The following is a 20,637-nucleotide window of genomic DNA, read 5'->3' as shown; positions in this document are numbered from 1 at the left end:
CGTCCAGCTTGCTGGAAGAGAAAGGCCTCGTCGATCCTGAAGTAAACCCTACTGGCAGCATCACCAAAGACGTCTGACTGGAAGTAACACGTGTGTGCACCAGTCGGTTTCCTCAGATGGAATGTACTGTTTGAGGCCCTGAATAACCTTCAACTTTCCCTCATAAATCTGTCTTTTCTTTGACTCGAGCGTCTCAAATAAATTGAAAACCATCAAAACTTCTTAAATCACTTCAGTTATTCTTTTCTTTCTTCTACAGATGTATGTATATAATAAAAAGATATTTATTTTCCTTTTATTTCTCGTTATATCACACTGAAATCAGATAATTCTTGATATGATCTCAGTCTGACTCAGTGATCTGATTCATAATGGTGAGATGGTTTTATGCTTATTTTCTGAAATGCACCGGTATGAAGCACATTGCAGTCACAATCAGTCACAACCATCCATTATATCTGATACTGAGCAGAAAATCTTACATTCCTCCCTTTCAAGCGCAGTAACCTCCCCAGTAAACACTTCCAGTTGCACAGTGATGGTCAGATTAAACTATTGTTCTCTATAAAATGCCTTCTCATCATAAAAGCTTACAAATAAACTCTCCGATTCCTTCCTGTGGGATCACGTAGATTGAAATAAAAACAGCCAAAGTGCAGACTTTCCACAGGAAGGCGAGCGGCTGGGTCAGGGTGCGCGCTGCGTCACCACTCTGACCTTTATCTGCCGTGCGCTCTCCTACACAGTGAAAAACAGTATTCAAGCTTTCAGGAGTGAAGCAGCTGATTGCAGGTGAAGTTTCTCGAGCCTAAAAACTTTGGTTTGATAACCTTTAAATCACTGCACCGTGTCAGGGAGGTTAACACAAAGCAAAGTGAGACGGCTTGTATCTATTAGCTGCAGAGTGGTGAACCTGCATATTTGCTGGGCACCGCGCTGGAGGTCAGGAAACGTTCACATGTGTACGTCCTTCGTACCAGCTGCTTCGCACATGGTGGACGAGCGCTAAGAGCATTTCATACACGAGATACGTTTCAGTCCGGAGGGAAAAACAGGCGATTTTGCTAAAGTTTAGCCAGAGTTATGACGCATATTAAAAACGGCGACAAATGAGTGGAGCTTACAGGAGTTTGTAACTCTGCTCCAACCACCGCGGGAGGGGGTGGAAGATGGAATTAAGGAGGCGTGCTACATGTTGTATTTTCACTCCTCAAAGAGCGGAAACGTTACCTTTCCGTGGCAAAGGTAAACCATGACGGCGAGAAAGAGAGCGCGGGGCGAGAGAGCTTTCTGCATGAGGAGATTCTGTGGAGCTGCGGAGCGGCTCAGAGCAGCGCAGCGGGCCAAAGAAAGCTGGAAGCCAATCAAAAAGAAACTCCTCTCCACCGCGTCTCCCTCCGTCAATCACCAACTGCTTAAGAGACCGAAAACAACTCTATTCCTCCATGTGAATGATGCACCTTTCATCTGCGCTCGAACCGGGAGCCATCTGCGGGTGTGGGCGGAGGGCGGCGTGCTCTTACCGTGCAGCACGGTAACATATGCGCCACATCGCTTTGGAAAACACGGTGATGCACCAACGTGGTGAGATTCATATTTCAGGGAGTTCCGACCCACATATTTCCCCTTAATACCAAACAGACAATTTCTCACAGAAAACATTTATTTTTTTGACATTTCCAAAAAAAAAAATGTGTAAATGACCCACATCAAAGTCTCCACATGCTCACCAGCATATTTGACGACAAAGTGATTGGCTTGTTTTTCCACTCTGTTGGAGTAATAAAGAAGCGGACCAGATTGTTCGAGGAGGACTTGGTCCAGACTCGTGGATCTGGTGTTTCCCCACACGTTGTACCAATCTGCGCCTGAAATCACTACATGAAGCTCATTCTGCAGTTTAAGCCATTTAAGTCCACTTCTGGAGCTCAGGCCCTTCCCTTTTGTTTCGTTTTTTTTCTCACACTTAATAGAAATCTTTAGTTTGATTCAAGAAATTGTAATATATCCATAATAAACTAAGGTTGGTGGCTCTCTAGCATACCTGCGGGTGGTATTAGGGATCTTATAACCCGATGCCCCAGACTGGTGAATCTCTCGTTGTCAGGATCAAATTTTGGATTCATGGAATCCGTGAGCAATGGGACGATGTTTGACATAAAGTAATGTGAAAATATAATGATGGAGAGCTTGACAAGAAGGATTCTGCTATTGTCCGTCAGAAAAAAAGAGAAAGGGTGAGAGTAAATAGCAGATGTTGACATGAAATTACCTGTCAACCACAGAAACCTCAGCGTCTCATGGTGTCTGAGCTCAGGTGAGGATGTTTTGCCACAGAATCGCCTCCCAGAGCAGATAATGGGCCTGAAGCTTCTAGTAAAACAGGCAAGCTCTCCAAATAGTTCATTTAGCACAGATTAAGAGTGTGTGTGTGTGCGTGTGTCAGTGTGTGGTCTTGCGCTTCTCATTTGTGAATTCACGCCACACTTGTGGGGTCTGATGTTCCTCATGGGGACCGAAATGTGCCGTAATGTCGGTTTATAGCAACAATTAAAGCACTTAGCTCGAGAGCGCGAGGGAACACGTGACAATGAGGAGGCTCGGTTACGGGTAAGGTTGCGGTTTAAAGTTGTGTGTGTACGTAATTTTATCCACACGCAACAAAAAACTGACAGACACAAGCAAAGACATTTGATTTACCTCTGTTCTCTGCGAACAGGCGTCTCTGGAGTTTCTTCCATCGATTGTTTTTCTTTCTGAGAAACGTCGTAAACCAAAACTTTAAAGCAGTAATTCCACGCTGATGTATAAGACTTCTAATTGAAGGTTACTGTATTTGTCCTTAAACACGCCAGCATTTCAGACTTCCATCCTGATCCGCAGCTAAGTAACTTACTATTTTGTAAACATTGGAGATTTCCAATACAAGCCACTGGGGACAGATTTGTTGGTACTAAACATGCTGCTTTTCCTTTTTGGCAATTACTGTTTAGGCTGATGTACTGCATTCCCATGGCTTATAATTACTGGCATGTTCAATGAATGAGGTTTTGTTGTACGTTTACAAAGTGTTTTAAATAGATGGAAGCCATCAGATGATTTACCAATGAGCTACTAACATCTGCGCAGTTCCATGGCACTTTCATTTGTCAAAAGAAATGACTGAAAACAACAATAATGCGCCTGTCTGATCGGCTTGTATTATAAATCCTTCTGCTCTTCCTGTAAGGGAATGTTTTCCATTATTTTTCCCCGGAGCCCCGCTAGATTGCCTCTCAGAAAGCAAGTGGACCCCGTGACCGATCTCTGATTTGACAGAACTTTACAGTGAAGCCAAGCACCGGTGGACATGTGAAGAAACAAAGGTTTGACTCTTGAAACCTGAGGTTTTCTTGTCTTATTATGGCTTTCTTTCACATGTCCAATCAATAGATGTACTGTTTTGCCAAAGGTAATAGGTCAGCTCTCCAAATCATTGAAATAAGGAGTTCTGATCTCTTCCATGGCCGCAGGTGTGTGAAATCAAGTGTGTCAGCATTCAGACTGATTCTACAAATGTTTGTCAAAGAATGTGTTGCTCCGAGGAGCTCCGTGAACTCCAGCAGGGTGCAGAGACAGGATGTCACCTGTGCAATAAGTCAAGCTGGGGAATCGACTGTCAGAAGTCCCAAAAATAAAGTGGAAACGACTGGAAACAACAGCGACTCCGCCATGAATAAACCACGGCGCAGAAGCTGAGGCTGAAGCTGCATATCAAATGGGACGTCACTCAAGTTCACATGCTGGCGAAGGGCGGCGAGCAAATACTTCTGGCGGTGTAGCATATCTGGGATCACGGAACCCAGCGTGCTAACCAGCAACGCTCTTCAGTCGGAGCAACTGATGAGCAGATGTGACACCCGGCGGGGATGGAAGAACGAACGCCGACCCGAAATTAAAGCGCTCTATTCATCTCCAGAGGAATTTTTATCCTGTTTGTGAGTAAATAGATGGAAATGAAGCCAAGTCTCCCAACTGGCCTCACTCTACCAACACACACACACACACCTTCCGCTTTCAGCCACTGTTAATAGAATTAAAATTTGTTGGGTAAAAACACAGTCATAAACTAGAAAAGACTTTCATCTCTAATTGACCCAGTTAACTGGTAGAGACGACGAACGTGACACAGCAGCGGAAACGCTGAGCTTTTTATTTTTTTTTTCCCCCTGTTGGATCAAAGCTTTCGATCGCACAACAAAGGCTATTTTCAGCTCTAAAACACAAACAAGTCTGCGCGCCATCCCCACCGAGGCCGAGAACAGAGGCCGTCTGCGCTGGAACCTGCCAGGACGTGGGCAGGACCGAGCCGTTCCAGAGCCAGATGACGGTCTCCTTGCAGGCCCACCGAGGCCCAGACCTCCATCTCTTTATAAACAACATTTCTGAAGACATGAAGGCGCAGCTCGTCATCCAATTCCTGTCATATATTTGCTTTTCTCTCAACCCAATTGAACAAGGAGTTATTGTTAGGAAGCCATGATTCTGGACACCCAATCCGGCCTTGTGGGTAAAAGCCTGCAGCTGACACTTTGAATATTAGACGCTACCTCAGTTCTTTCTGGGAGAGTCTCGGCCGCAGCGTGTTTTCACTATTGCTCCCAGCCGACAGGTTTGTTCCTTTTCTTTTCCCCACTGTGAACATGTTTTCTCATGTTGCCATCTCCTAATAGAGGACGGAGTAAAGATAGCCCGAGCCTGTTTTCCTCCACGGAGGTCCTCTACGTGGGGGCTTCCAGTCCGGGGTCTTTGTGTTGGCGCGCTGCCGGCCGTGGGGCTTCACTCAGCTGATGATAGCGCGGCCTCCAGTCAGACCTGGGCCGGGGCCAAGCCGTAAGAGGGTCCAGATGGTTGGCCGGTCCCCCTGCCTTGTTTAACATAGACGCGTTAGCCTGAACCTGTTACTCCCTGACACATTAAAACTATTGACTCTTCTGATTTGTGTAACTACGGCTACATGTTAGATGTAATTTACACCTCGGTAAGTATCCAAAGATTGAGGGGAAAATGGGAAGAGGCTCGGCGCAGGACGAGGGACGGGCCTCTAACAGGACGAGGGAGCCTGTTGTGTAAGTGAGCGAAATGTGTGCGGACTGTGTGAGTTTAAGTGTGTGTGTGTGTGTGTGTGTGTGTGTGTGTGTATGGGGAGGGGGATAATTACCAGAGAGGAAACAGAAAAAAAAAAAAAAAAAAAACAGTAAACAAGTCTGAAAAGAAAAAGCCTGCTGAGGAAACTGCTAGGTAAACGTCACTCGCAGTGTGTGTTTCGCTTCGCCTGTAAAACTTAAAGATAACTTCGACTAAAAACAGTCCCTTCGCCAACCTGTTATTTCAGCTAACAATGGCCGTCATAAACGCAAATTGGAAACATGCAAGGAGCAAATCTGGCATGAGCTGCAGCTAAATTATCTTTTTAAAGAAGAGGGCAAAAAGTTACTGTTTTTGTTGTGAAATTAACATAAAATAAAGAGTTTTAATGTTTCCTCCCTTCTCTCTGTTGCACTTACTGTAAAGAAGAGGCTGATTGTTGGTTCCCTATTCGACTTTTAATTAGCTGGTAGTTAAGATATCCAACACTGCTGCGGTCGAATAAAAGAAGAAGCCGTTCCACCCATGATTAGAGGCTGGTGTCAAGAAGAGAGCCAAGCGCTAAGTGCTGGTAATTCCCCAACGAGGGTCTTACGCTCAGAGAAAACGCGAACGCTGCATGATGTACATGACCATGGGGGCAATAATGCTCGGGAAAATCTTTCATAGGGCAATTCCACTTGACAGCACGGTCATTAGCAGCCATTTACTGTGTTATTTTTCAGCCTGTGTGTGCGAGCGTGTAAAAACTGGCCGTCTGCAGGGTGTGCAAGCGAGGAAAGTTCTACTACGCATAATGTACGTCAGAACGTGTGTGTGTGTGTGTGTGTGTGTGTGTAGCGCCTGTATGACCTTGGTTGACACGCAGTGTAAAGCAGCAGCTGGATGAAGCTGCGTTTATTCAGAGATACATAAAAAGACACTTACGTTTTATGCAGCGGTTGGTTCCCGGAGCCAAGGCCCAGCCGGAGCAGCACTGCTGACCTCCGCAGACGTTCGGCCTGAACAAAAAGACCACATGCACAGACAGCAGGGGGAAATTACAATATTTCTCTCAGGCACGCATTAAAATAAAGAGCTTCTTTATAACCCGTATCAGTCTGAGCGTGGAGGGCCTCCAGCGCTTGCATGACGAAGCCATCTGATTGCGAGCGCCGTTACAGTTTCAAATTGTTGAGATACGGCTTGGCGTGCCGATATGAAAACCTTCGAGACTGCTCTGTAATTGCTCTTTATTTGATAAAAGAAAAAGTCATGAAACTCTATCCGAACGCCGACCCACAAGTCCCCGGTTGTGTTATGCGAGAGCGAAAACAAATACAGCCGTTATCTGAGACTTAGAGGGATTAAGCGGGACACGAAAAACACCCTGCACCGTCCATAAATCACTGAGCAAATGAGAGACGACACGTTTTAAACACTTAGATCTGGATTCTCTGCGCTCTTTAATCCGCGCACGCGGCACCGGCCAATTTCAGCGGTGAAGGTAGATGAAAAGGCACCAGACCGCAAGAGCAACAGCGGCGGCGCTGGCACGGCTCTGCGGCCCATCATCTCTTCACCAGATATTACAGTAAGTGGATGTCTGACTCACGGCGATTCCAGGAGATAACAGGGGTTGACTCGCTGACCTGCGCCGCATCGCAGCTCATTAGGCGCTGCGAGCGCTGCCGAGGCGTCACGGGGGATAACAGGCAGCGGCCCGGGCCCCGGGGCCGCCTCGGCTCCGTCGTAAATCAAACGCGTCGGGCCGTGCCTGCGCCAGACTCATCAGTCATCGAGTACGAATTCCAATGGAGGGATTCATGTGTGTAAAGCGAGATCTTTATACATCATAATTAGCATCGCGCCGCAGGTCAGGATATATGCAGATGATAACGCCTTGTTCACACCTTGTTTTGTTTATCGGAACCTGAGTATTACTTCACCGCTGAGCTATCCGGATCCATCAAGGGCCTGACAGGTGCAATGAAAACAGGAACGGAGTCGCACTGAGTCAACTCCAACGCCGAGCGCCAGCGCTGCGGGGTACGGCCAGCGCCGGGTGGGAATTCCACGGGGAAATGTGTCATGCGAGCACTTTCCCTAATAAGCAGCAGATGACTCACTTCACGCTAATGATTCAAACCCACTGAAATCACCACCCAGACTACTACAAGGGAAGCGTCGCGCAGATTTATATAACCCCACCTTTATGCTTCTTTAAAGCTCAAAGAGCTCTATTCATTCAAGGCTGGAATATGTTTTCTTGGCAATGTCAAGCAAGGTATTCGCCCCGCGCTGCAATAAAAGCGTGTTGGATCTAATTCTGTAGGCAGCTATTTTCTTTGCGCGCCGCTTAAAATAGACACCGCCTCTGTTGCGCCACGCATCAGTGCAATGCCTGAGTGACAGGCCGGCGTCCAGAAACGCTGTTTTCTTAATGCGTGATGGATTAGAGCGGGCCGGAGGGGCCGCAACCCGACACATTTATGAGCCGGACAGAAACGGCGAGAGCAGGGTGGAAGTGCCAGCCGATGGCTCCGTCCGTCCGTCCGCCCGTCCGTCCGTCCGCCGGCTCGATGCGGAGCGGCGGGGGTTAGTTTTCACCACAATAGAGAATCGGGGAGGTGGGGGCAAGACAGGCGGGAGTGAAATACCATCACTTCTTCGGGTTTTCAGCATGAAGCTTCAATGGGTATCAACTGGAGGGGGAAAGGATCTCCAATGTGGAAAACTACAGGTGCACTGGTTGAATTCACACTTTTTCAAGCCTGATCAGGAAACATCTTTCAATCCTTTTGAATCCCTTTTTTTCCCCCCTCCTGCAAATCACACCCTGATCATAGGTATGTCTTTGCATTAGATTTCTCCTTTAGAACGTGATAAATTGTTAAGCTAGATAAGCGATTTGCCTTGTTCTGACACTCAAATCAGATGTCTTATTCATATTTTACTGTCTGCAACCCAAGGTGAGCCATTCAAACCCCCCCTTCTGATTATTATGTAAACAGCCCCCCCTCCTCCAGTGAGTATCAAGCTTTGTCCCTATGGAACAAACAGAGCTGGACGCACGAGGCTTCATTTAACAAACAGAAAAGAGCTCTAATATGGAAACAACCCGCCGTCCTGTTTGGAGTTTAACACAGACAAAAACACACATTTGCAGCCCTGAGAGAGAGAGAGAGAGAGAGAGAGAGAGAGAGAGAGAGAGAGAGAGGGAGAGAGAGGGAAAGTGGAAGAGCCACTGGACAAACAGGTGTTTCTGATCACTAAGCAAATTTGCGAATGTTCGCCAGCCAGTGCAGAGGATGAGCCACTGCAGCATGGCCACGGGCAACACACAGAAAGTGGGGCACACACACACACACACACACACACACACACAGAAGTAGTCTGTGGGCCCTGATTAGAAAGTACTGATAATGCACTGGTAAACGGTTCAAACACAGTTCAGCCATCCATGTATACATTTGCTGCTCATTACAGGTCCTGCAGTATCAGATGTGTGATCAGCAGGGAGCCATGATCCCATGTTCTGCTGCTGCTGCTGCTGATAAAACACAGCGAAGCATTGAGGGAGCTGCAGCTGTTACATCATCCACTGGTTTTTCCTTACAGGAGGACAAGACTGCTCTAAAGTGGGCCACCTCTCGGAGTCATGCACAGTAAAATAGGTCACACATACGCACGCACGCACGCACACACACACACACACACACACACACACACACACACACACACACACACACACACACACACACACACACACACACACACGGCTCTGCTGTCAGTCTCACCCGGAGAGCCGCCTGCTGCTGCTGGCGGAGCCGGGCTTGCTGTTCTGCCTGCGGTTCACCCTGGTCCTCTGCTGGCCGTGCGTCTGGCGGGCGGCGCGCCGCGCTCCGTCCCGCGGCCACTGGGCGACGTCTTCCCGGGACGCGGCGGCGGCGGCGCGCGCCTCGTCCCCGGCGGACGTGCCTCCCCTGGGCAGGCGGGCTAGAGTCCGGGTCCCGGGGGATGCGGAGTCCCCCGGTGAACTCGGCGAGTGACCTTGACTGATCCCCCGGGACGGCTGCGGGTCCCGGAGCGGCGCGTGCGACGCGCCCGCGGCCGCTTCGCGCACACCTGTCGCGTCCGTGTGACCGTCACCGAGCCGCACGTGCGCAACCGTCAAAACCAGTAAAAGTGCAAATCCTGCTGCACGGTCCATGTTGGAAGTTTTTCAAAAGTACCGCGCAAAAAGAAAAAAAAAAAAAAGAAAAAAAACAAGGAGCACAATTAGAGTCTCAATCAGCAGCTACAAGCAAATTAAAGATGATCAGCGTTCACGCGCTCAGCAAGACGGCATCCTCTCCCATGAATGAAAGAAGCCTGGATACCTCTTCATAATGCCCAGGTGAGCCTCCCGCTTATCAAACCAGCTTTTAACCTCAGTCCCAAAGTGAGAAAGTGTCAGACTTCTTCCCTCCTTCCAGCGATGACCAAAAGAAAAAGTTATTTTAAGCAAACATCACTCCATCTGTTTTAGTTTATGTTAAACAAGGAAAGGAGGCGCGCACAGAGAGCCGCGCGCAGGCTGAGGCTGTATTCCTGCTCCAAGTGAGAGTTTGAATCCTGCTCCCATGAATATCAGCACCTCCTTGAATCTGAAGTCACTGGGATTCTTTTTTTTTTTTTTTTTTTTTTTTTTTAGAGGATTGCATGCGCTTTGCAAGAAGAAACTCCCCCTTGTCGGCTGTATTGTTGCTTCCACTCACAGCACCGCTCGGTCCATGTGCCCACACGCACTCTCCCTGCCAAGCTGCATGATGTTGCTGCCGGTCTTCTGGGGAGGATTCAGTTTGCAGCAGGAATGCAGGAATTAATATGGATGCAGCTGCATTAAGCATTAGCTCCAATTTGACTGTGAGTCACGGGCTTTACTGCAACAGGAACTGAAACTCTACTTCAGCTGCACTCCAGTGGAAAACTACTGTTTTTAAAGACACACTTCAGATAAACCGGATCAGTTACTTGAAGAAAAAAAAACTGCACTCAAAGCACATTTCAGTATATAAAAAGGCACACTTTGCCCTTTTTCTAATGTGCACAAATCAAGTATTGGCTACAAATTTAAGATGAAAATTATTAATATTAATTCAAACTGTGCTCTATTTCAGTTACTTATAATTTATAAATCGTGAAAAGAGACTGAACGTCAGAAATTGTTCCTAGAAAACTCTTTGAATGTATGAGTAAGATCACATATTAGAGAAATAGTTCATTGTTTCTATAATATAATTACATTTTTAGTATTTATTAATATTGTTTGTATTCTTTACTATCCACTTGCTGCCGCAACAATGATAAATTCCTTGTTGTGGGATAAATAAAGGTTAATCTAACCTAATCCAGTGTAATCTAATCCAATGTGATCTAAAAGTTCCTCCAAAGTCTTCTTAATCACACTCAAATTAGTGTGTAATGTGTTATTTCCACCCAAAACACTCCTACTTTGATGAGAGTTCACTTCCCTCTTTTAAAGTCTGATCATCTGAATGAGTGTTGATTGTTTTTATATAAGCAGCAAGGAAGCACAAAAAAAAAAAAAAGGTCCATTCACCATTCAGAGACTCACAGGGATATTTGGACCCGTCAGTTAAAAGTATGGGAAGCTCACATTTTAAAGTGAAACCTCGGAAAACCGGCCGACTTATGTAAGAGATCCCATTCATCTCCCCTCCTCATCCCTGCTGCCTCATCACTTTCCCCCCGGCCGTCTGGAAACAACACATCTCTCTTCTCCCATAAGATCTTAAACAACCCAGAGAGAGTTTGGCTTCGCTCGGCCCGCTCTAACCCACAGAGATGCTCGGCCGTCTCTCTCTCTCTCTCTCTCTCTCACTTTTGGTCCCGGCGGCCCCGTTACCGCTCGCACAACCGCCATCCAAAACACACAGCGGCCTGCTGCGTTCTGCCCATTCAGGCTCTGTGAAGCACCGTGGCAAACGCAAACCTCAGTAGAGTGTCGGTTGCTGGACAGAAACCTTCTGCCCTGCTGGGTTTTCTCTCTGTGGGGACGGATCGCGGCTCGTCTTCCAGGAGGAATCTAATTAGAGAAGGAGGGTACATTTGTCTTGTGACTGTCCGGCGGACTCGCCCCACCCCCCCGGGCTCGCCGCCTGCCCAATGCGGACGCCGCCTCTGAAACCGAATACGCCGGGCCGCTTGACCCCGGCATCCTTGAGGGTGACCGGGACATGCTCGGACAGATTCTCTCCGTGACCTGTGTGAGCGAGCAGCTGGCGGCGGCTCAGGAGTTGTTGTGCTGTCATTCCGATCGGTGTCTTCATCTGTTTGTGTACCATGTGTTTCTTTCTCCGTGTGGAGCGGTGACTATTCAATTTGGAAGGTATGCTTTGGAGCCGAGTTAAACTAAATAAAATAAAAAACACCCTTCCTGTCCTAATTAAGTTCTTCTGTGCTGATCCTCCTGACTGGATTCTTGAGCTTCGCAGAGCTCTGGGCGACCAGAAGCTGGTCTGGTCACTTCAATCACTTTGGAAGCTGCTCTTTGTGGCTGATTTATCAGCTCAGATTGCTTTTCTTTCACCTTAGGTATCTCACAGATTTATGTCTTCTAATTTACAACTAGTACTTATCTCAGCGGTGCTTCATGTCTGTCCAGTGATCCATTCTCGGCTGAACTGATCTACTGCTCACAGCCAAATGTCAACCTGCTCACCAGCATGTGCACGTTACCATTCAGTGTCCTGATGTTTCGAGGCATGTGGCCCCCCTCAAATCATCCTCTACCAAGCCCAGCCTACATTAGATCGAGCCACAGGGCCGTTTACACGACAACGCTTTCAAATGAAAACACCAAACTTGTGTTTTGGAGTCACGTGGGGTCCTCAGGATGGTCTCAGTGTGTTTTCATGACAAAAACAGCCAACAGCACCCACCGGTGGCCCAACATGAAACTACATCGTTATCAGAATTTCTGTTGTTTCCGTGTAAATGGACACAGTTATCCAAACATGGCCATGTAGATGCAAAACTTCGACTTTTCACTCTTGGAAATCTGAAGGTGAAGCTGCGAGCTCTGCGTTGTGTTTTCTAAGTCATCCCTGAAGAGCGCCTGAAATGTGGCTCGGCCCATTCTTTCCTCCTTCAGACGTCACGATACTCCCGAACAGCTAAGATGTTCACTTGTTCCCATTTTCTTCTCCATCCGTCACATTAAGCTCAACAACTGGACTGCCTGCCGCATCGTGCGTCCGACCCATTACCATGTGCAGTACAAGGAGATGATCAATGTCACTTCAGCTGTCAGTGTTTTTAATGGAACTATGGGAAAATGACCTCCCACCCCCGAGAGACTGAAACAGCTTCACCCCCCCCGACTCTCACGCCACACATGCTCAGCCTCACGCCAGCTCGCCCTTCTAGGTCGAGCGCTGGTCTTCCTCATGTTTTTCACATTATCAGATATTATTATTAACGGCTGTTGAGGCCCTGGGCAACAAAAAGCATAACTCTCTGGATGCTGGCTGGATGTTTTGATTTTGGATTATCTCTTAAAGCAACTTTCAGTTAATTAACCTCCATTACACTTCTAATCCATTCAGCATTGGGAATGTGTGTTTTATTAGGATGATTCATAGTCTTACCCCCCACTTCTTTCTATTTAGCACTCATTCTTCTGGAAAAATGAAAATGAAAAACAAATATACTGGGCAATGGCGTGGCCCTGACCCCAAGGCTGTTCCCGCTTCTGTGCAACACCCTGAAGCTCTCCGACGCCCAGAGGGGTGGGGGGTGGGGCGTGTCCAGCACTCAGAAAACCCCCGGGAAACGGGACACATCTCCAAGCTCCGGGGATATGTTCAGCATCCGTGTCGTGGTTTTGTGCCTGCTGGGGCCCGAGTGCTCCTTCCAGACACTTCATAGTCAATACAAAATAATCAATATGGCTTCCAGAAGATTGTTTTTGTGTAAACAAGGCTTGACGCACGCAAAACTCCTCTTCTCTGCTCCGTCCCCAAACCCAGTCCTGGTTCTCCGAGGCTGCATTCCTGCATGCTTTCAGTGCAGCCTCACTTCAACACACCTGAAAGTAATGACTGGCTCGTTATCAGGCTCTGTGCGGCGCTGCGTCAAGATCCATTCATTAGATTCAGGTGTGTTGGAGCAGAGGAACATTGAAAACATGCAGGAGCAGGAATTCCAGCCCCTGAAACCCAACCAGGACAGCAGGAAGCCTCCTCTGAGTCTGCTTCTCACACTGCCCTCCATTTTTCCTCTCTTTTATTGGTGAAGCTACTCTCCAGACGTCCATGTATCCCCTGACAAATCCAAGAGCAACCTCCATGACATAAGTCCTCCTGTTCGGGAAGCTCTAATTATCTGTGAAGAAGCTATACGCGTTCCGAAAGCGAGCCGCCGCCGTGGCCCAGAATCAACGCAATTTGCAGCATCTGGAGAAACTCTAGAGTAAATACCGGGAGGATGTCTCTGGCTACGGCCGACGCTTCCACACAAAGAGTCCTTTGAAAGCTCTGGCTCGGCGACAAAGCCACTCCTATCATCTTTCAGATGCAGAGCAGAAATATAACTGCATAACACAATTTTCTTACAAAGCGCAGAGTCCCGGTAACAATAACAATATTTAGCATTTGAGATTGGGCTGACGTAAACGGCGGCGTCTGTGCATGGTTACTACAGAGAGCTTCGGCTTGATTCGATTTGCCTCCAGGGTATTTAAGCACTTTTAATTGCCCCACTGTTCTGGGTTCTCTGTGTGTTGTGAGGTGAGAGCGGCGGCGGCGCCGGGAGGACCCTCGGCGTGTCGACCTGTCACCGGGAATGCCACGTTTACATTCATCCAGCTGGAAGTGGCGGCGCGGCCGCCGCCGAGTGAGCACAGGGTCAGAGTTCAAGTGTAGCCAAACAATATCGTTACACCGTGAATGCAGGGCTCTCATGATTAGCGAGGATCAACAGAGTATTCCTCCAGTCGCCTCCAGAATTTTAAGCGACCCATGTGAATCGGTCTCTGTGACGACTTTCAATGCGCAGCGAAACAAGGAACGTCAATCTCCTCGTCAGCTACCTTTTGCTGCTTGTATCAAAGCCCCCCAGCTCTCCTTTCTTTTTTCTTTTTCTTTTTTTTTTCTTTTTGCCCCAAGAGCGAACATAATACTGACATTGTTCAGGCCGGGCAGCAGCGCGGACCTGGGGGAGCGCTTGGAAAAAAGGAGGTGCGCTTGGCAGGGAATCGCTTCGTAAAAAAAAAACAAAAAAAGCTGAAATTATGTGCTTTATGAGTGTCAGGTTTTTTTTCATTGAACATGACAGGTTTTCCTTGAAAGGAGTTTTACAAAGGACCTCCATCGCGCTCCATAACCGATTGAGCAGCGTACATAAAGCAGGCGTGCGCGCAACGAGAGGAAACAGTTGACGATAGAGCGGGATGAACGTAATGCGCTTAGGCCAAGGACGACGGGCTCGGATGAATGAAGTGCCGTCAGCTGGGGAACACAAGTAGGTCACATGGGCGTTTTTTTTAAAACGGCCGCTTCCACCCGCCTTTCATAACCATACCTGAAGCCGGATGGAAAACAGTCCAGGAGAGGAAGGAAAAATCTTTCCGCATCGTCCAAACTTTCAAATGCATGTTGAAGTTAGACAAAGCGTTGCCCTGCTGGATATAAATATGTATGTTTCTGAAGGACGTCGTGGCTCTGGCAGAGTGTCCACCCTGCATGACTTCATGCCTGAATGAGCAGCTCTTGTATTTTTGGGGCGTGAGCTGTTTGGTTAACAGAGACATCGAGCTGCCGAGGGATGATGAAAACTGGGACCGGGATTGGATTAAGGGCTTTCTGTGAGCAAATTACCCTCTGAAAAGCCTCAACGGTGGATAAATAGTTTTAGATTTGGACCTGTCATTATATATTTCATATTACAGCGCAGTCTGTGGGATTGACAGACTGCTGAAGGCTGGGTTGGGTCTGATAAACTGTGAAATCTGCAAACAGGACAACGATGAAAATACCGCTCCGCTCTCACAAAACCCCAAGAAGCTCATGCTCTGATAGTTCTGTTTCTTGACTCTCTGAATGGTGGTGCAGTGGTTAGCACTGCTGCCTCACAATAAGGAAAACCCTGGTTGGACTCAGATCTTTGGGGTTCTTTCTTTGTGGAGTTTTCATGTTTTTCCTTTGGATTTTCCTCCACACAGTCCAAAGGCATGGGTATTCTTTAATACAGACGTGTCAAACATAAGGTCCGTGGGCCAAAGCTGACCAGCAAAGAGGCTCCTATCTGGCCTGTCAAAGCAAAATGTGAAATTTTCAAAGAAAGCAACTCAAACTGAAGTCATGCACACTGTCTTCTAAAGTATCATTAAAATGTTGGAATTATGACAATTTTTGGTGCCAATTGTTCATTTTCTACTGTGCGCCACAACAAAGAAAATCTTAAAAGTTTCAATTTAAAGGTTATAAGTCATTATTTTACTGGTCCGGCCCACTCTAGATGAATCCACACTGTGTGTCTCCTAGAATGAAAGACGTCATAATTTATGTTAAATGTATCAGGAGAGTCTCAAATTCTACAAAATCAGTCCCTATTGCAAAGCTTAGTGTAACTTCTTAGTCGTGTCATTCCACCATAATTTAGACTGGAAATACATGTGGAAGGAATGCAATTTAAAAATGGAGGAACGGATCAGACACGAAGAATAATGAAGGTAAGGCGAAGACCTGAAAATAAAACTTAAAAAGGTAAAAAAAAAAAAAAAAAAATGCTATTACAAGAAGGCCATGTTTGCTTCTGGACTGGGGAACGTCTGTCTGTATAAACTCAGTGATGGACCAGTGATCTTTTGAGGTTCTGTCCAGCTCGTTGCCCCCCCCCCCCCCCCCCCCCCCCCCCCCCCCCCCCCCACCCCCCCCACCCACCCATCCCCACCCTCAGTCCCCACCGCCCCTTGTTGGACGGACTATAAATGGATGGATGGTTTGCTGACAGAATAACTGAAATGTACTACATCAAAACTGCAACTAATAAATCTGATCACAACTTTCCATTTCCCTTTTTCTAAGTGCGAGTAAAGCTTCCCATACCGAGGGAGTTGCTTCAAACATTTGGGAGTCTACCCACAAAACCTCCATCAAACACAGAAATGGGAGCATTTCTGTAGATTTATTGGCCTTTGGAGTTCTACTTTATCCCATTAAATACTGTTTTATCAATGGAAACCTTGAGGGCAGCTGAAATATCTTGGCTAGTGCTTCTGACTTTGTTTCTTTAGTTTTGTAAATGCTTTCCAAAGGTTCGCCCTGAGTTCCCCGTGCCTCTTGCGGTTTGATTTAAAAGCGTCTCCGATGAACAATGCACAGAATGAAGTCACACGACGGCATGATAACTGGAGCCCAGTCAAAGGGTGGATCGCACTGGCAGCCAATTAGGTCCAATAAGAAGCTGCCATAAGTTTCCAGAAACATATTTTTTCCGAAGACGTGGGGCCTTCCAGTCATTAGCCCGAAACGCCGGGATTCGTAGGAAGCCTGTCACGGCATAAATCAGCGCTGGCAGTGGGATGTGGGATGGAGTGACACAGATTCTGGTAAAATCTGGGTGTTTGGTTCTCTAGAAGAAGCACAGGGAGGAGTTAATTGGCGTGATAGATCATGTTGGCGTTCCTTCTCCCCTCTCTCCCCTCCCGTTCGGTTTTCCTGGCCTCGCACCCTCCATTCAGCCGCTGGCCCGGGGCCTTCAGGGGTCCTCCGCCTCTTCCTCCTCCTCCTCCTCCTCCTCCTCCTGGCTGTGACCTGGCCGCAGGATCCTCCGACCCGTCCGGAGGAGGTGATGAATGTCACGGCGTCTCGCGGCGTCGTCGCCGACCGACCGTGGAAAATCAAGGTCGAGCTTTTTTCCACATTAGCAGCTTTACCGGGAGGATAGAAATGGATATCAGCTGCAGTTACCCTCCATCCCTCCTCCACCCCCCGTCCACCGCAGGAGAAATAATGACTCCACGCACGTATCTCCCAAAAACTACCAACTGATGGCTTTCTTCAACACACTCTCATAACAGACAACGGGCGCGGTACCGGGCCGGTATCTGACGGGGCATCTTTCAAACAACGAGGGCAAAGGTGAGACGGGCACCTCTGAGCTGATGCCAACCGTCTGGCACCAGACGTCTCAGCCCGGCGTACTGTACATGCAAAATCCCAGCTCCCTGGAACACGTTGAGAGGCTACACTTTGTCCATTTCCTCTTTATTTTCATAACTTTATTAGTGTCAGGCAGCAACGTATAAAACGAGCTTTTACTTTTGAAGCAGGGCCTATAAAATACTGTTCGCACATATGCAGGAAGCATTACGCTGCTTTAGCCGCCTCCAGAGGGCTGCTCCTCTCGACCGAGCGCCAGCTAGCAGCCAATAATGTTCATAATGCTGAAAGTAAAGACATGTATGGCGAGTGCTCAGACGATCGGTGTTTAAATCTTAATTGTTTACGGGATTTCTGGCCGTGTGACTCACCCTGGAGGAACTCTTCTTTCACTTCTGCGCGATCCTGACCCGAGCTGTGACATTGAAAAACATTGCTTTATTTCCCCTTTTCGGCTGTCTGCACAAACAGTGCAAAGAAGATTAAGCAGGACGTCAGTTGTTTTGATACGAGACTTGTTGAGTAACGCAGGTTGGGATGTGTTTACCTTAACTGCTGGGAATGGATGAGGCTCAAGCCTTATTTAGAGGCTGACTCAGCCGGGACACGTGCCTTCCAGGCTTCACCGGGACGGCTCATCCGTTCGGTATGACGCTGCAGTTCGGGCCAAACTAATGGCTAGCTGTGTTTTTTTAAGCTGCTGCACGGGCCTCATGCGGGGAATCATGTGCTCTCTTCAGCAACAGTTACCAGAACGAAACATCTTCTTCACTGCCCCCAATTAACAGTGAAGGTCGAGCGCCAGAAAGTTATGATGCGATTTAACCCCCCGCATGAGGTCAATTTGACCTGAATAGCTTCCCATTAAGCATGATAAATTTGTTATTTTTCAATCCATTAAACCTTTTCCGCATAGTCCATTTAGTCAGAAGCGCTGGCCCGCCGTAACCTATGTTCTGTTTACCGCCGGCGAGCTTCCAGGCAGAAAGAGGGCGACACAACAATTAGCTGACGTGACTTCAAAGCGCCGTCGTCCACGGGCTTTTTTCTTCTCTTTTTTTGCTAATTGTCAGACAAAAGTGTCGGGTGAGGATCCCTCCAGTGCAAAGGGTCAATAGGGGAACATCAACAGCAGCGTTGTAACAAAGGCTGAACTTCAGTGCGGGGCCATCAATGAAACCTTGTTATGGCCATGGGATTGACGGGACGGGACGGGACGGGGCGGGACGGGGCGGAGGGGGAAGACGAGGCATGTGAGGCTGAGGGAGGAAGCCTCTCTGACTGGCCTGACCTGTCTCAGAGAATCAGAGAACCCCCCGGGCGGGCAGACAGAAGACCGAGGCCTCCGACAGATGTTTGGGAAGACTGGACCATTCATCATGGCAGCCGCCTGGAATCTCTTTGAACTGCTTCTTTATTCTGTGTGACACTCAAGAAGTTCAGTCCCATAGATGGACAGACAGACAGATAGATAAATTCTCACCTAAAATGTAAAAACATGGGCATGTAAGCGTGGCCATTGATAGATGGGTGGATAATCCCTGGATCTCCACGTCTGCTCTGTAGGCCCTTGTTCCTGGATTACTCCCGTCACAGCCCAGCCTGTAAATCACACCCCTGAGGAAGCCTTTCGGCGCGTTGTTTCGAAACCCGTCTACAGTTCTGCCACCGCAACGCTTCGTCCAACATTCCCGTTCGCAGCACTCCCTCACACACGAGCTGGCAGGTCGGAGTGTGAAGTCACGGCACGGCCGCAGGGTCCCGCTCGGCCCATGTGGAACCGCTTTCTCGCTGCCGATGTAGGATTTCGATCAAAGAGGAAAAGACGACAGTGACGACAAAGGCGCCGTCACCTCCTCGGCGTTAATTTCCGTCGGACCGAAACGCGGAGAAACGAGCACAGCTCCTTCTTCTGTTAACATTCCAGTTCACTGTAATGTAAAAGTATTCATATGACCGTGCCTGTTTTATACCGGGCGCTCCGTAGGGAGCAGGAAGCGAGGCCCCGTGCGCCCAGAGCCCCGTCTCCTGAGCGGCACTAAGCACTCAGCGGGCTTCAAGGGCGAGCGTTCATTAGGGAGCCAAGTTTTAATAAGCCCGCAGACAGACATGCTGCTAAACGGCCTCAGGTGCCAGAAAGGGTGAGTTGACTGATCCTGCTGATCCTCATGACTCTGCGTGGCACCGCATAGGCAACGCATCGGAGGATCTGCTGTGCATCGCTCACCGTCTGTCCAAGGAAACTCTGACTGGAAAAAAATGAAGCCAATCACACCGTTTCAGTGCCATGATTCAGAAATGCATTGCCTCAGAACTTAAGGTATTAAAACAATATAATAAAGCATGTGGAGTGTATGAGTTTAGTTTATGGAGTGAATTTGGCATTTATGCCTCACTTAGACTTCAGTATACAATGAATACGCTTTATTAAATGTATGTATACAAAATTTCTGAGTTTATTCCTCCCCAGATTCACATAATTAGCAGGAAAGAGGATGTGTGTGTGTGTGTGTGTGTATAGTATTAATTCACCACTGTGTAACTATATTGCATCCATAAACCTGTTCTAGGTAGGATTACATATCTTTAAAATGACCTCAAATTAACATACAGCTTCATGAACAGTGCAGGCAGGTTGTTCTCCATCAGGAGCGATGGGATGAAGCTCGACCTGCTCTCCCTGCAGAAGCCCGAACCCACCCTCCTCTCTTGGCACGGGCCGGACCCGTGTTTATCTGAGGAAGAGGTAAATTACCCAGGAATAAAAACAGGATGACAGCTGGGGAGGAAAATACGCGACGGCACCGGCGCGACAATTACGGCGAGCCGCTAACTCAACGATAAAGTCATAAAACTGTCCTTCAACTGTTTCTACTTAGCTTTAGATAAGATAACGCCGAGGAATCCGTCACTGGCCTTGTATATGAGAGCCGGCGCGGCAGGCCTTGATATAAGTCCGTGCGTGGGATGTTTAGATGGATTTCGGAACAGAAATCTGGCCTTGCACATGTTGCTCTGCAGCAGCTGTAATTTTTGTTTTTTGTGAGGAGCTGCGGGAGATTTCATATTCAGCAAATGAGCAGAGGAGTGAAAGAGTGGAATCGATACTCACAAACAATCCTCCCTCTGTTTGTTGATTTACAGAATGATCCAGAATATTCAAAAATAAACCCGTTCTGGAGAAACAGGCGCAGGATTCGGTGATGTATGTATTACTACTGTTCCCCAAAACGCTGATGTTTTCCCACGAGATGAGGAGTTCGGTGTGTTTCGCTCGTGGAGGGCGAAGCATCTGCGCAGCGTTTCGCATGCAGAAAGATTCCATGTCTGCAGTCAGATCTACTTATTAGATCACTGCGTC

General features: G+C 47.9%; 1 protein-coding gene across 1 annotated transcript in view; it reads right to left on the bottom strand.

Annotated features, from left to right (window-relative positions):
- The window catches only part of LOC115406858 (latent-transforming growth factor beta-binding protein 2-like), an 86,969-nt gene extending 77,564 nt beyond the window's left edge, over positions 1 to 9,405 (bottom strand). The window contains exons 1-2 of the mRNA XM_030117109.1: positions 8,907 to 9,405; positions 6,055 to 6,128 (exon numbers count right to left, since the gene is read on the bottom strand). Of these exons, the coding sequence (XP_029972969.1) occupies positions 6,055 to 6,128; positions 8,907 to 9,319 (487 nt within the window). The 5' untranslated portion in view covers positions 9,320 to 9,405. The remainder of the gene's footprint in view (positions 1 to 6,054; positions 6,129 to 8,906) is intronic.
- Positions 9,406 to 20,637: the final 11,232 nt, after the last annotated feature.

Source organism: Salarias fasciatus, chromosome 19 (genome assembly GCF_902148845.1).
Source record: "Salarias fasciatus chromosome 19, fSalaFa1.1, whole genome shotgun sequence".
NCBI classification, from domain to species: domain Eukaryota; kingdom Metazoa; phylum Chordata; class Actinopteri; order Blenniiformes; family Blenniidae; genus Salarias; species Salarias fasciatus.
The sequence above is the reverse complement of the archived record's forward strand: the minus strand, read 5'-3'. Positions and strand labels throughout refer to the sequence as shown.